The sequence below is a fragment of the Agelaius phoeniceus genome, chromosome 23 (assembly GCF_051311805.1).
Source record: "Agelaius phoeniceus isolate bAgePho1 chromosome 23, bAgePho1.hap1, whole genome shotgun sequence".
NCBI lineage: Eukaryota > Metazoa > Chordata > Aves > Passeriformes > Icteridae > Agelaius > Agelaius phoeniceus.
The window spans coordinates 2,140,019-2,154,818 of NC_135287.1; the positions used below are offsets into that span (position 1 = coordinate 2,140,019).

General features: G+C 49.4%; 1 protein-coding gene across 3 annotated transcripts in view; it reads left to right on the plus strand.

Moving 5' to 3' along the window:
* The window catches only part of KIRREL3 (kirre like nephrin family adhesion molecule 3), a 403,514-nt gene that overhangs the window by 325,565 nt on the left and 63,149 nt on the right, over positions 1–14,800 (plus strand). For all 3 annotated transcript variants that reach the window (XM_054647558.2, XM_077189823.1, XM_077189824.1), the window contains one exon: positions 12,858–13,015. In XM_054647558.2, coding sequence (XP_054503533.1) covers positions 12,858–13,015 — 158 coding nt within the window. The remainder of the gene's footprint in view (positions 1–12,857; positions 13,016–14,800) is intronic.

The following is a 14,800-nucleotide window of genomic DNA, read 5'->3' on the forward strand; positions in this document are numbered from 1 at the left end:
TCCCAGCAGCTGGATCTGGGTTTTCTCCAGCCCTGGGCTGCAGCTGGGAAAAGCAGCAATAGCCATGGCTTGGGGCAGGGAGTGGTTTAAGGGGCAGCACATGTCAAAGCTGTGGCCTTCAAGGGAAAGAGGAGAAAAAAGCAAAAATCAGCCTTTCACCTTAAAAACAAATAAATAAAATCAGTCCTTCCAGACCCTAAGGTAGAATCCCTCCACTCTTCAAAGTGCACTCTGGGAATGACAAAGCGCCCCTGGGATGTCTCCATCCCGTGCTGGAGTGCCTGGCATTGGTGACAGCAGCCACTTCTCTGCCATCTGACACTGGAACAGCTGGATCAGACCAGGAACCTGCCCATCCCAGCCAGGCAGGGAAATGCCAGGGGAGAGGGGAGGGCAAAACCTCTGCACTGAGCAAGTGAATCAGCACGGGGACCACAAGGGTGAAAATGAGCTCCTGAGCTGGAAACCCACATTTAATTCTGTCTCCTTGTCCCTGAGCACCAGACAGAAGCCTGGGGCTGAGGCTAGATAAGCAGCAAGGCTCAAAATACAAACTTCCCCTCGCTCTCCTCAGCCTGCAGGGCCTTGGGAGGGGCTCTGCCCATGCTTGGGATCACCCACCCTGCCCTGGATGGAGGCTGAGACAGGGAGATCTCCTGGTGCTGCACAGGGAGGTGGTGCCTGCCCTGCTCTCAGACCCTTCAGCTCCCATCCCAAGGGAAATGCAGGATTCTGCTGTGCTCAGGCTCCCAGGCCTGTAAGGTGCTGTTAGGATAGCAAATACCACAGCTAATTAACAGAAGAGGTGTTGGCTAACGAGCTCAAGGCACGTGCAGCCTCAAAACAGATCCACATAATCAAGCCCCAAACCTTAACGAGCAGGTCCCAGTCTCCCATGTCACCCCACTGTGCATCACTGAATTTCCCTGGCACCTCCTGGGAGGAGACAGGCAGGAGTTCTCCCCCCCATCCTGCAAGAGAGGGCATCTAAGAGCAGCTCTCACTAGAAGGAGGGGACCAGCTCAAGCTTTTGCTCCTGCTTTCCTTTTTTGCCTATTTTTTTATGAACAGTAATAATCCCCCTCTTTTTTTTTTCTTTTTTTTTCTCTCTTTTTTTTTTTTTAACAATTTGAAACTATCTGACATATGGGAAAAATAATGAATTCAGTTTTTCGCCTGCGTTCTCTGATCTGTCAGTCTGCACCCGGGAGCTGCGTGCAGGGGGAGGAGGAGGCAGGGGTGCTGGCCTACATTGGGGAGATAATGATGTTCCTGCTGATCCCCCTCCCAGGAGAAGGCTCAGCCATGTCCTGCAGCTGAGGAGAGCCAGGGTATGGCTCAGCCTTTTCCTTCAGCTTTGTATTTCTCTTTGTGGGAGGCTGTTTTTAGCTGCAGCAAAGTGAGATGTGCTTGGAGCATCTCTGCAATCTCCCGATTCCCAGGGGCTCCTGGATCCACCAGGGCCCTGCTGCCTCCAAAGAAGATTGACCCACGGCTGTGCTCTTTAGTTTCAGCATCTCTACCCATCACTGTAGGATCAGTGAGGATACTGCAGCTTCTGTACAGTCCCAGATTCATTTGGAGAGTTCCAGAACCATTTTGGCTGGGAAACACCTCCCAGACCGTGCAGTCCAACCTGTGACGAATCCAAGAGCACTGAGTGCCACATCCAACTGTTCCTTGAACACCTCCCAAGGTGGGGACCCCAACACCACCCTGGGCAGCCCCTGCCAAGGCTTGAGCTCCCTTTCCATGGAGAAATTCCTCCTGATGCCCAGCCTGACCCTCCCCTCATGCAGTCTGGGGCTGATTGCTCTTGTCCTGTCTGTTGTTCCCTGGGAGCAGTGCCACACCCTCCCCTGGTTCCCCTCTCCTCTCAGGGAGTTGTTCCCCCTGAGCCTCCTTTTCTCACAGAAGATCCCAAAAATCTGGGACACCCAAACCACAGCCCCCTGCCATCCCTCCAGTGCAGGGGGGGTTTTGCACAGGACAGGCACAGGCCTTGGTGCAGGGCAGCTGGGCAGAGCAGGAGGCCTGCACAAGAGCAGGGATGAGGGGATATTCCAGCTGGGAAAGTTCTGGGATTCACAACACCTGGTCTATCTGTGCCTCAGTTTCCCCTGTGCCCAGAGAAGCTGTGGCTGCCCCTGGATCCCTGAAAGTGTCCAAGACCAGGTTGGACAGGGCTTGGAGCACTCTGGGATGGGGGAAGATGTCCCTGCCCATGGCAGGAGGTGGAACAAGATGAGCTTTAAGGTCCTTTCCAGCTCCAACTGTTCCAGTATTCCACGATTTTATACTGGAGGGGCATCCCCAGCACAGGGATCCTGTGTGTGATAGGAGCTCTTATCAGTAAATTTGATTACATCAGTGGTAACAAGGCCAGGTGGGCAGGTAATTTTTCCTCCACTCCTCTCCCATCCCTGCTGACACGTCTGGAAAGCTTTACCCTGACTCTCCACCATCCTGACAGGCAGAATTGGAACCATTAATCATGGCTGTCCTGGAGCAGGGGCCCACCTCTCTCTTTGTGGGCAGCAATCTTCAGTTTCCAGGCAGGCAGGGCAGACCCAGCAAAGCAAAACAGCTCCCTCCAAATCTGTCCTGAGTTAGGGCTTGGCATGGCTGTTCCATCTGACATGATCCATCCAAAACCACTGCCTTGGTGGGGAGAATTTAACAAGGACCTGGCAAATGCAATCTATTCTTTGGCATTGTGCTGCCCTTTCAACTGGGAGAGGAAAATTTTAAGTTTTTTACTCTTGCAGTGTGAGCATTCCAATAAACAATCTGTGAAAAACGCCAATCACTTGTTTTTAAAATTTTAAAAGTTTAATAGTAATAAAATGGTTATAAAAATAGTAATACAATTAGAGTAATAATAATTTGGACAATTTGAATTAGGACAATATGAGACAACAAAAACAAAGAGTTATGGATGTCAGGGTACCTTTTCTGGGCAGCACAAGCCCAAAAAAGGCCCCACGTTAACAGAGGATTAACCCTTAAAAGCAACAGCCTGTTGCATATTCATACATCTCATACATGATGCATAAATTCCATTCAAACACAGGATTCTGTCTGGTCATCATCAACTTCTTCCTCTGAATCCTAACAGCTCCTTCGAGGCAGGAAGAAGTTCATTTCTTCTGATAATGGGGCAATAAATTCTTTTTCTCTGAAAGATTCAGGTGTCCTGTGGCTGCTATCTCGCTGCAAGTCTTTTCTTTAAAAAAAATATCCTACATAGCATGGTTTCTATTTTAACATTTTTAATAACCTAAAACTATATTTAACACACTACTTAAGAGAATTAATACAGCATTACTTTCTAACACAACACATATAATATTCATTTTAATATTTGCGAAAAGCCAATCATAAAATACATGCATTTTTCACACAATCCATACCTGGCCAGCTACCTGCCTGCACAGCATCTGGATCTTTGTTAAAGTGTGGAGGGGGCTGCCAAAACTTCTTTCTCCTTGCATAGAAGGCTTTTCAGTGGAATAAAAATTAATGCTCACTTATCCCATGTCAGATCTGTTTGTGTGCTCTCCAAAATGGATCCTGCCCAGAGCCAGCTCTCACAAAGGATTTCAGAACTTTGACATTTGATTTAATTCCAATCCATTGTGAAAACTGAATATTTAAAACATTCTCCAGCCAAGAATCTGGGAGCAAACCTCAGCATGAAAAAGCAAAGAGTATTCCAGTGATATTCCTCAAAATGACCTGGAGAGGGCTTAGATGGAGGAAAATCAGCCCCTCCAGGGCAGTGAGTGGGAAAGCTGAGCTGTGCTTTGCTGCAGTGAGATGAAACCATCTCTAGGAATCAGTTCTGAATTTTAGGGATCTTCATTCTCCAGCAAGACACTGTTCCACTGGAGAAATCCATCCTGCTGACCCTAGAAATGTGGAACATGTGAGACTGGATGAAAAAAGACAAATCATTAGGAGAAAATAGCAAAAAAAAAAAAAAAAAGGGGGGGGGAATTTTAGGAAATATTAGTGGCTTGTTTCTCATGAGCTCCTTAATGTGAGGAGGGTCCATGAATGAGGCTCAGCTGCAGAGACAGGAGGGAAACAGGGACACAGGTGCTTGGGGTGGAGAGGAGGCAGCAGTCCTGGCAGCCCCCCAGCCCCTCCTGCTCTCACACACACCCTGAGGTGCCACAAGACAAATAGGACCGAGAGAGAGATGCACTATTTAAACTTTCATCACTATTTTTCTCCCTGGCTCCCCTTGTTTCTTTTGATTTATTTTTTAGTGTGTTTTCCCCAGGCTGTGCTGTTTGCCTGCATCTTTCCTCTCCCTCTCCTGGCAGCAGTTCTGGAGCACCAGGAGCTGCCCAGCATTTTTCAGGCTCTCCAGGCTCAGCTCCTATGGGCAGGGGGGAGGAATGAGGCAGCAGAGCCTGGGAAAGATGTGGCCAGGACACAGCAGGGACAACAGGAACTTATAGACACAAAATCCTCCTTTTCCCATCCATCCCTGACCCAGCAAGGACTGGGGGACAGCTCTGTATTGCACAGATCAAGAATCCCAGCCCAGGGTAGGCAACCCTGCCAGGGCCTGGCATGGGAGGGGGGCAGGAAGGCAAAGCACCAGCCTTCCATGCCATGGCAATCTCAGCAGGGCCAGAGGCTGGCAGCACACAGGGGGGGCTGGATGCTTGCAAGCAATGCCAGAGCTCATCCCAGAGCCAGTGTGGCCTCTGTAAATTGACTGTGGACAGCACAGGCTGGGCAGTTTTCAGCCTGTCTTGCATAGGGAAGGTGCAGACAGCTCCAGGGATTGTTTTATAGAATCACAGAGGCATGGAATGGTTTAGCTTGGAAGGGACCTTAAAGCCCATCCAGTGCCACCCTGCCATGGCAGGGACACCTTCCCCTGTCCCAGGCAGCTCCAAATCCCATCCAGCCTGGCCTTGGGCACTGCCAGGGATCCAGGGGCAGCCCCAGCTGCTCTGGGCACCCTGTGCCAGGGCCTGCCCACCCTCACAGGGAACAATTCCCAATTCCCAATCTCCCATTCATCCCTGCCCTCTGGCACTGGGAGCCATTCCCTGGCTCCTGTCCCTCCATGCCTTGTCCCCAGTCCCTCTCCAGCTCTCCTGGAGCCCCTTCAGGCCCTGGCAGGGGCTCTGAGCTCTCCCTGGAGCCTTCTCCTCTCCAGGTGAGCACCCCCAGCTCTCCCAGCCTGGCTCCAGAGCAGAGGGGCTCCAGCCCTGGAGCATCTCCAAGGTCTCATTCCAGCAGCTCCAGCTCCTTCCTGTGCTGAGGACTCCAGAGCTGGATTCAGGTTCAGCTCTGTGGATGGGGGCTCACAAGGGCAGAGCAGAAGGGCAGAATCCCCTCACCCACCCTGCTGCCCACACTGCTGGGGATGAGCCCAGCATGGGAAGATGAGGATGAGAAGATGAGGATGAGAAGAGTGGAGCCTCCAGCTGCAGACAGGATTGGTCTCCAGCTTTCAGATGTAGGATGCCAAGGAAGATCTGCTCAGTCATACTTGAAGGGGGAATATTCCACTCTAGAGTCAGGAAGGACTTTGAGCCCTGTGCTCTCCCCATTTAAACTCTGACCACTCACTCTGTGTTGTTTGTTTTTCCTTACCTGCCAAAGCAAAAGGATTGAAATCCTAATTGCATCAGGAAGGGGAGAGGTAGAACAGATGTTCAAGATAGTGGAGGGGAGGATGCAGTTGGCATCCAGGGCTAGGTTTCCTCCAGATCTTAGGTCACTGAGCCCCACAGTCCTGCCCCAAGTCCCCATTTTGTGCTGCCCTGAGAAGCCCAGCCCGTGACAATGCTCAGACAGCAAAATCCCTGCCTTTCAAGTGTTGGACAAAACCTAAGAGTCTGTTTATATCCTTCCTAGCTCTGAAGAACTGCTGGAAATCTGAATCCTAAATGTGTAAAGGCCTGATAAATGGAAAGCTGAACACTCCTGGAGCTGTAAGCTGCTCTGCAGTGGTTTAGGTTCTCACAATTTGCAGCCTTCAGGGTTGATAATACAGCGAGACCCTGAGCAGTCTGCTGGAAAACTCTGCCAGAAACACAATCCCTGTAAGGGGATTCTCTTATCCCATGTAGCAAGCTTCATCCTAAAAGCAGTTTTGTGTTCTAGCCCCTTTTCCTCCCCGTGGAAATCTTTCCTAGACACTTGATGAAACAGAGAACCTTCTTTCTCCCCCAGCATCCAAATTTTCCTGCTTTTTCCTTTGTCTTCTCCCAGCCTACTCCTGGTTCTTTCACTGTAACTCATGCCAGTGAAGCCTCCCAGCCTTCATTTTGCCAATTAAACAACCCAACCTCTGCTGATTTTGCCTGGTAGGGGAGCTGCTCTTTTCCTTTGATCAGCTCCAGGGAGTTCTGCATCCATGAGTGTGACCAAACACCCCAGAATCTCAAAAGCATCATGCAGAGAAACACCACTAAAGCTCCAAAATGCCCCCAAGGCTGGTGGGGAAAGCAGATGCTGTCTGGGAAGAGGAGGCATCTCCCTGCAGCTCTCAGGCAGAGAAGAGGATGCACAGAAATGATACCACAGCAAATTAACCCTTTTGTGGTGGTGTTCGCAGGGGGCTCAGGATGAGGGAAGAGACGAGAATGTTGACTCCATGTTTCAGAAGGCTTGATTTATTATATATATTATATTAAAACTATACTAAAAGAATAGAAGAAAGGATTTCATCAGAAGGCTGGCTAAAAATATAAAAAGAAAAAACGAATAACAAAGGTTTGTGACTGACAGAGACAGTCTGGACAGCTGGGCTGTGATTGGCCATTAATTAGAAACAACCACATGAGATCAATCCCAGATGCACCTGTTGCATTCCACAGCAGCAGATAACCATTGGTTACATTTTGTTCCTGAGGCCTCTCAGCTTCTCAGGAGAAAAATCCTAAGGAAAGGATTTTTCAAAAAGATTCCTGTGACAGCGTTATCCAAGGGATCTGGTTCCACAGGGGACTCTTGTGCTGAGTCCACACCCCCTGAACACTCCTTGCAGGTATTTGGCTCAGGGCAGCCCTCAGGGGCTGCTGTGTCTGCCTCTCCAGCCCAGCAGCTGGGTGGCCCTTGCCCACCAGCAGGTGTTGGGGTTGAATCACTTAACACTGAAGAAGAGGCTGGCCCCAAGAAGAGGAGGGGGTTACAGAAACCCAGCAGCAGTAAGGTACCAGGCACAACCCAGGAAAACAGCCTTAATTAGGGAAAATGTGCTGCTGGCTGCAGGGCTGTTTGCTTCCTGCACTTCCAGGACCTGGCTGCTGCAGGATCCTGTTATCCCAGCAGCTATTGCTAATGACTGAGGCTCTGTTTGCTTGCCACATCCTTGTCCAGCTGCTGGGAGCATTTAAGACATCCAGGTCATTCCTAAAGGCAGCCTTAGCCTGGGGTCTCAGCCCAGCAGAAGAATTCTGTGGGGGTCACTAATTAACCAAGTTGTGCAGGGTGGGACAGTGTGCAGGAAAGCCTCTAACAAGTAATTTAAAAAGCTGATGAATGCACCAAGAGCACCATCATTTAATTGTGTTTCTTTATGATGATGTGCTGTAAGTGCACTTTTCCAAAGGGCAGAGACCCCGAGCTGTCCCCTCTCATCCAGGCAGCCCAGAGCTATGGAGAATAGATTGAAGCCTGTCCAAGACTGGTTTAAAAATATTCAGCAATTCCTGTATTTTGACAGAAAATGAGGGGTTTGGCAGGGAGAAGTTTGTCAGCATTTCTTTAGAAAGTTTTGTATGCAGTGAAGAGAGGGACAAGTGTCCAGCTGAGGTCTTGAGGGCAATGTGAGGAACAGGAGACCTTCAGCTGGGGTGATTCACCTTCACATCACTCACGTGTCCATTGGGGATAATTTATGGGCACTCCCACCCCATAAAAAGCTGCATGTCACAGACTCATGGAACCATTCAGGTTGGAAAAGCCCTGTAAAGCCCATGGAGTCCCATGTTCACCACTAACCACGTCCCCAAGTGCCACATCCAGGGATGGGGACTCCACACTGCCTTGGGCACCCTGTTCCCACCTGACCACCCTTTCAATGAAGGATTTTTCCCCAATATCCCAACCACACCTTCCTGGTGCACCTTAAGGCCCTTTCCTTCCAGCTTTCTGCTCCTGTGGGCTTGAGCTGTCCTGGATCCCTTCTCCATCATTTCAGTCTTCCTGGCCATGAGTGGGTTAACTTCATTTGCTTTGCTGTCAGGAATAACCCCCCCCTGCAACCCCAAACAACTCTTCCTATTTATATCCCTGGTTTAATCAGGAAGGGTAGAGCTTCCATAGCTGCGTGATTAAAAATTAGGAGACCAGATTCTGTAGTGGTGCCTCATAATAACAACCAATCCTGGGAGCACAGTGGATGAATAATGGATCATGGCTTCTTGCTTTCCCTCCTTTCTTCTTCTCCCCTTTTCATCTTTTCATTCTTCTCCTCCTCCTCCTCCTCTCCCTCTTTTCCCAGGCTGGAGTTGGGGTGGGGAAGAATACATCCATCCTTCATACTGCAGAAGTTAGAGAGACATCACTGATTCCTCTTCATCAAACCCTCCACCCCAAGCAAATTCCCTGTTAGGGAGCCTGGAGACATCAATAATTCACAGTCACCTGGAGGACTGGGTGATGAAAACCATTTACCTGGGAAGAGATCACCAGAACCCATCCTCTCCTCATTGCCATAAGCAGCTCCTCAAGGCTGGCTGCTGATCCCATAGAGAGAAACAGGAGCAAAACTAAAAGCTGAGGATTTCTGGCACAGGTCTAATAAGTGATTCCATGTTTGTTTGCATTATGTTCTCCCCTGTCCCACAATATCCCCTGGTGGACACGCTGGATTGCTTTGCAGGGGAGATGATGCTGCAGGAATGCCAGGAAAAAAGTCAGGAATGTCAAACATACCCCCATAAAAGTTCCTTCATTAAATTCCAAGATGGTCTTCAGAGAAAGATTTGTAGGTTGGTTTTTTCCCCACTCTAAAAGATGAATTTTCAATGTTTTTTACAAGCAGAGGTCAAATTCAATTAATGGATTCAGTGAGGGGAGAAAAAACTATTGAAAAATGCCAGATTTGGTGGTAAACAGCATAAACTCATCCAATGAAATAAAATAAGTAAGTCTTAAAAATTAAAATTCATACTTCTTTTATAGTTAAATAACATCAGAATGGAGCAGAATTGTTCCCATTTTCACATCTCAGTGACAGCCGAGCCAACTAACCCAAACCACAGATTTTCACTTTCTTGTTCCACTCTTTTAGCCTGAGGGGAAAAAAAAAAAAAAAAAAAAAAGGGAGAGAGAGAAAAAAAGTACATTTTGGATCCGTGGATCCGTGTAGAAAAGCTTTTTCCCCAGTCCTTGGGTTCCACCCACTGAGCTGAAAAATCCCATTACTCCCAGTGCTTGGCAGCCGCTGTGCACAGCAGGGAGTGCCCACAGCACATCTGCAAATCCCAGCCTGGGGCACGCAGCCACCTGTGCGTTGTCAGGGACCATAATCCCTTCCCAGCTCCCACCCCAGCCCGGTGCTGGAGATTTCAAATCCTCCTCAGCCAACCACGAGGCAGGGGCAGCTCGGGAGCAAAGCCAGGCTTGGGGATTTCTGAGGGGGCTTTGGTTCCGAGGTCTCAGAATCTCTGCTGCTCACAGTGACTCTGAGATATGCACAAGCTTCCTTTTCCCAGCCCGGCCATCGAAGAACAAGTCAGGATTCTTCTGTTCTCATTCTCAAGGTTGTTTATTGCATCTTATCTATAAAATTCTTTCTCTGACTCTCTGACAGACTGAGGTCTGTCTGGCAGGTCAGGTTGAGGCACATTGGTGTTATCTTTTTATATTAAAAACTACGTGTACAATATTTACCATAACTTCCCAATACCTACCACCTATGTTAGACAGTGAGCTTCTACTTTAAACCAATCCAAAAGTGCCAGCATCACAGCAGAAGATGGAGGCTAGGAAGAAAAAGGAGAAAGACTGCACACGCCCAGATCCCTCCATCTTGCCCCCTGAACTCCCATTCTAAAAATGGGGGGTTTAGAACCCCAAAAATCTATTTTTCACCCCATGAAAAACTATTATTCTACTTAAAATCTCTTGACTTGTAATTCTTCATATAAAGGTTGTGATTTGCTCCGCGGGTCAAAATCAAAGTCACAGGGGCCTTGGGCTCTGGAACCAGTCAGGGGCTGGAGCCATCCAGGACAGCCAGAGGGATGTGCTGGGTTCCAACACTGAGGGGGAGCAGCACTGGCTTGGAACAAAAGCAGCTCCACTTGGGCAGAAAACCATTGGATTTCACCCAACTGCATCCCTCTGAAGGATGATGAGGGCCAGAGGGTTCTGCCACCCACTTCTGAGCAGGGTGTGAAGGAGCAATTTCCCATTTCTTGAGAATGGCTTTCATGTGTCCTTCACATTCCTGGTGGCCTCCCAGCCCCACATGGGCCCAGGACAGATGTGCCCCAACACACCTGTCTGTGGCAAGAACAGAATTTGGCTTCCAGGGGTGATGGTTGGGAAGAGCTCAGTGCCTTTGGGCAGTGCTTTGGGCTGGAAGGGCTCTCAAGGAGGGGGCTGCCAGCAGCTCTCAGCCACAAGGAGGTTCCCTGCTGTTCTCCTGGAATTCTGTGGGGCATCCATGGGACTGGGGATGCTGTTAAAGAGCCAGGGAGAGGGAGGGCTGAGCTCAGGTCTCTCAGAGCAGAGATAAAAGTGCATTTGTCTTACTTAGTCAGGAACTTTGTATCTCTTGATGAAACACCCACCAATGGCCAAACTTTTCATGGTTCACCTCTGGAACAGGTTGGAGTCTTCATCCCTGGGGGGATTTAAAAGCCATGTGGATGTGGCATTTGGGGACATGGTTTGGTGGTGGGCTTGGCAGTGATGGGGTGTGGCAGCAGCTCTCTGGCCACAGAGAGCAGGCACAGACTTTCCCAGAAAAATCCTGGGGAGCTGTGTAGAAGCTGTGGGAAACTTAGAGGAAAAAAATAAAAAAAGTATTATCTCTTTCTGTAACCATTGTTTATAGATAGGGTTCTCTAGAGTGTGTTATTGATAGCCACCAATAGTGTGTGAGAGGTTTTCACTTTGAGACCAAGCAGGTCTTAGGTCCATCATTGTTTGTATAAGAACTGTAGATTTCTAATAATAAAGTGTCTTTCAGGCCTTCTGGATCATGGAGTCAATGCTAATTATTACCCAGCTGGGGTCCTGCTACCACAATGGGGAAATGATTGGACTTGATCTTAAAGGTCTTTTCCAACCTAGATAATGCTCTGATTCCATGAGGAGCTGCACAAAGCTCCATCCCCAGCACAGATCCTGGATGGAGCAGACCCATCAGGGTAGCAGAGATAAAAGCTCCTCCCTGCAGGATTAAAGAGCAGCCCCTCTCTCCAGCTGGATTTCCCATCTCTTGGCATTCTGGGGTGCCAGGTCCAAGAGCTGGTCCCAAAAGAGAAGACCACGCTCAGGTGCTCCTCCTGTGCTTCCCTGTTTCCACCTGTCCCTGTCTCTGCCTTCATTTCCAGCAGAGATGCCCAGGGCTGTGAGATACCAGCAGAACCTGGAGCTGCAGCCTCCCACGGGCTCTCAGGTGTCTTCAAAGGAAGGCTGAGGTCTTAAATGTGTCTGTTTCCCCCTGTGTAGATCTGCATTCCCAGAGGGAGGTGCTGAGGAGCCTCCCTGTGGCAGGAGGTGACCACAACCTGCTTGTGGGAGTGACAGGGACATCAAAGAGAGCAGGGCGTGCCCCCATTCCTCCGGGGTCCCTCTGGGACAGAGAGCTGCCACGGGAGCCTCCTCAAAGGCAGGCCTGGAGGTCACACTCCTGATGCCCAGAGGTTATCCCACCCTGAGTCCTGCAGGTCCAAATCCAATGTCCCTGCCCTTCCACCCCAAACCAGCCTCACCTCCCTCCCACTTCACAGCCAGAGCAGGGGTCACACCCAGTCCTCTCCAAGCCCCATATCTGTGTCCAGCAGCAGCCAGTTAGAGATCCTCAGGGAGGAAAAGAGGAGCAGGCACAGGAAGCAGGGATATTTATTTCAAGCAGGGATATTGCTTTCAATACTCCCCATCTGCAGAGTTTGCAGCTCAGGGACATCCAGGGCTATCAAAACAGGATGAACCCCAATGACGGGGAGAGAAATGATGCATCTGACTCCATCTTATCAGAAGGCTAATTAATTACTTTATTATACTATATTATTCTATACTATATTACACTATATTACATTAATCTAAACTGAATCTGCCAAGCACTCAACTGCACAAAACTGCTCAGAATCTCATGACTGTCAGCCAACAGTCCCAACACACACACACCTGATAGGCCAAGGAAACAAAACACTTTGGGTAAGCAATCTCCATACTGCATTCTACTTTGGCACAAACACAGGCACAGCAAATTATAAGAATTGTTTTTCCTTTCTCTGAGGTTCAGAGAACATGAAACCCAGAAATATTCTTGGGTAGAATTGTGCCTTGCTTTTCTCTGTGAAGAGAAATGTGGTGACACCCGGCGTTGAGTATTTAGTAGTCCTCAGTGGATTTATCTGCCACAGACCTGATCCCTCACATTCCTGCAAAGCTTGCAGCCACCTCGCCCAAGTCCCCTCAGAAGCTGCTGCTGCTGGAGGTCAAATCTGAGGCAGCAGAGCAGCAAAAGGCAGGTGGCTGTAACTGGGGACAGGGGTAGCGCTGCCATGGCCATCCTGAACCATCTGCAGGGCCCGAGAGGTCACAGGCCAGCCCTGGCAGCTCAGCCCCCACAGATGACTCCAGGAAGGTGGAGTTCATGCTTCTAATGACATTGTCTCCTCTGTGCTGTTTGATTGCAGTTCCTCCAGATGACCCTGTCATTTTGGGGGGGCCCATCATCAGCCTGAGAGCAGGAGACCCCCTGAACCTGACCTGCCACGCAGACAACGCCAAGCCAGCAGCCTCCATCATCTGGATGAGGAGGGGAGAAGTCATCAATGGAGCCACCTATTCCAAGGTGAGGCAGGATGGGGCTGGGACAAGGCCTGTGCTCATGAAAGGGGCACCAGGCCTGACACTTCACACAACCCCAAAATATTTGGGGCAGCACCCTCAGCTCTGCAAGCTCAGACTCTCACCCTGCAGCCCTTCCCTCTGGGGAGCCTGGGAGGAGAACAGTCAGCAGGATGCAAGTGAGAAGCCACAAACTCTCACTAAAATGGGCTCTGCTCTGAATTTGTACCTTTCTTTTTGTACCTTCTCACAGCTTGTCATCACCTGGTGTGGCCACTTCTCCCCTGTTAATCCCACCTTCAGGGTGTGGTGTTAATGCTGTGTACAGCAGCACTGGCCCAGCCCTGGTTCTGGTTCTGCAGCAGAAGCTCTGGATCAAAGGGGTGGTTGCAGTGACATGTGTCCCCTCCTCCAACTGCAGTTTTCCATGAAAAATTGTCAGGGCTCTTGGCATTTTTTAATTTAGACAGAAAGTCTTTATTAGGTCATGAAGGAAATAATCAAAGAGCAATCAGCAGCACTCTGGGAATGGGACCCCAAATGTTCTCCTGTTTATGGGCTCCTGATGGCTGGTGAGTGTGAAAGATCCAGTAACACTTGACAGTTTTAATGACATTTTCTCAACAGCAAAAATCAAAACCTAAAATGGGTCAGTTTGCAGCCAAAACTTCAAAGTGGGCAGTCAGAGCTATTCCTCGAGCTCCCAAAGATCTTTAATAAACATTTCATCCTTGGCTGCCACTGTGCAGCCTCCAGCCAGCCTCATTCCAGCAATATCCTGATTTGCTGGGGAGAGCAGAGGAGGCAGAACACCCTCCCTGCCTCCTCCTCCCTCTCCTCCTCCTCCCTGCTGGAGCTGAGCTGCTTCCCTGCAGCCAGGGCTGAGCAGGGGGAACCTGCCCCAGCTCCCTGCCTGCCATGCAGAGGAGAGGCAGCACTAATTAGAGCCAGGGAGAACTGACCCCTCTCTCTCTGTCTCTCAAATGGAGTGGAATTAATTAAAATCCAGGCCATTGATGTACAGTTGTTCACAGCTTATCCCCCTCATCCCAGCCTTCCCTTCCAGGGCTGCCAGGCCCTGAGGAGACAAATTTTGAGCCCTCTCCCTTTCAGACCCACAAGCAGTGGGGAGCAGAGAAGGGGAAATGCCCATCTTCAAAGTATTTCCAACAAAACACCCTTCCAAAGCAGAGTTTTCCAGGCTGCAGATCCATCTCCCACAGCACAGAGATCTCCATGGCATTTTAAGCAGGTGGCAGGGATGGGATGGGCTGGGATGGGCTGGGAGGGGACCCCTGTTCTGCTTGAGGGGAAGCATCTTTCTCTCCCCCTGGAGTCAGGATAACCTCTGTTTCTGAGGCTGAACCTCATTTTCTTCTGACTTCCTGAAGGTTTCCATGAGGCCCTTCCACATGAAAAAAGAAAATCAGCCTTTAGAAAAACTAGCAGACAATTTTAGACATTTTTTGAGTTGGAAGTTTGGATTTTTGGGTTCTCAGAAACGTTTCCCTTTTGAAGCTCCCTTTAATATAGTTCCTCAATTTGCCTCTTTCTGCTTTTTCAAGAAAACTGAAACTCAACCCAGCTTTCCTTTGATCCAGATATTCCAGCCAACCAAAAAAAGAAGTCCTGTTTGGGTTACTGACTGCCTGAAACCATTTACACTGAGTGATAATTTCTTTGTTACTCTGAATTTCCAGTCCACCAAATGATCCATATGCAGCCCCCTGCAATCCCAGCCAGGCAGCACAGAACAGCCACAGCTGACTGAAATCCCCCTGATCCCTAT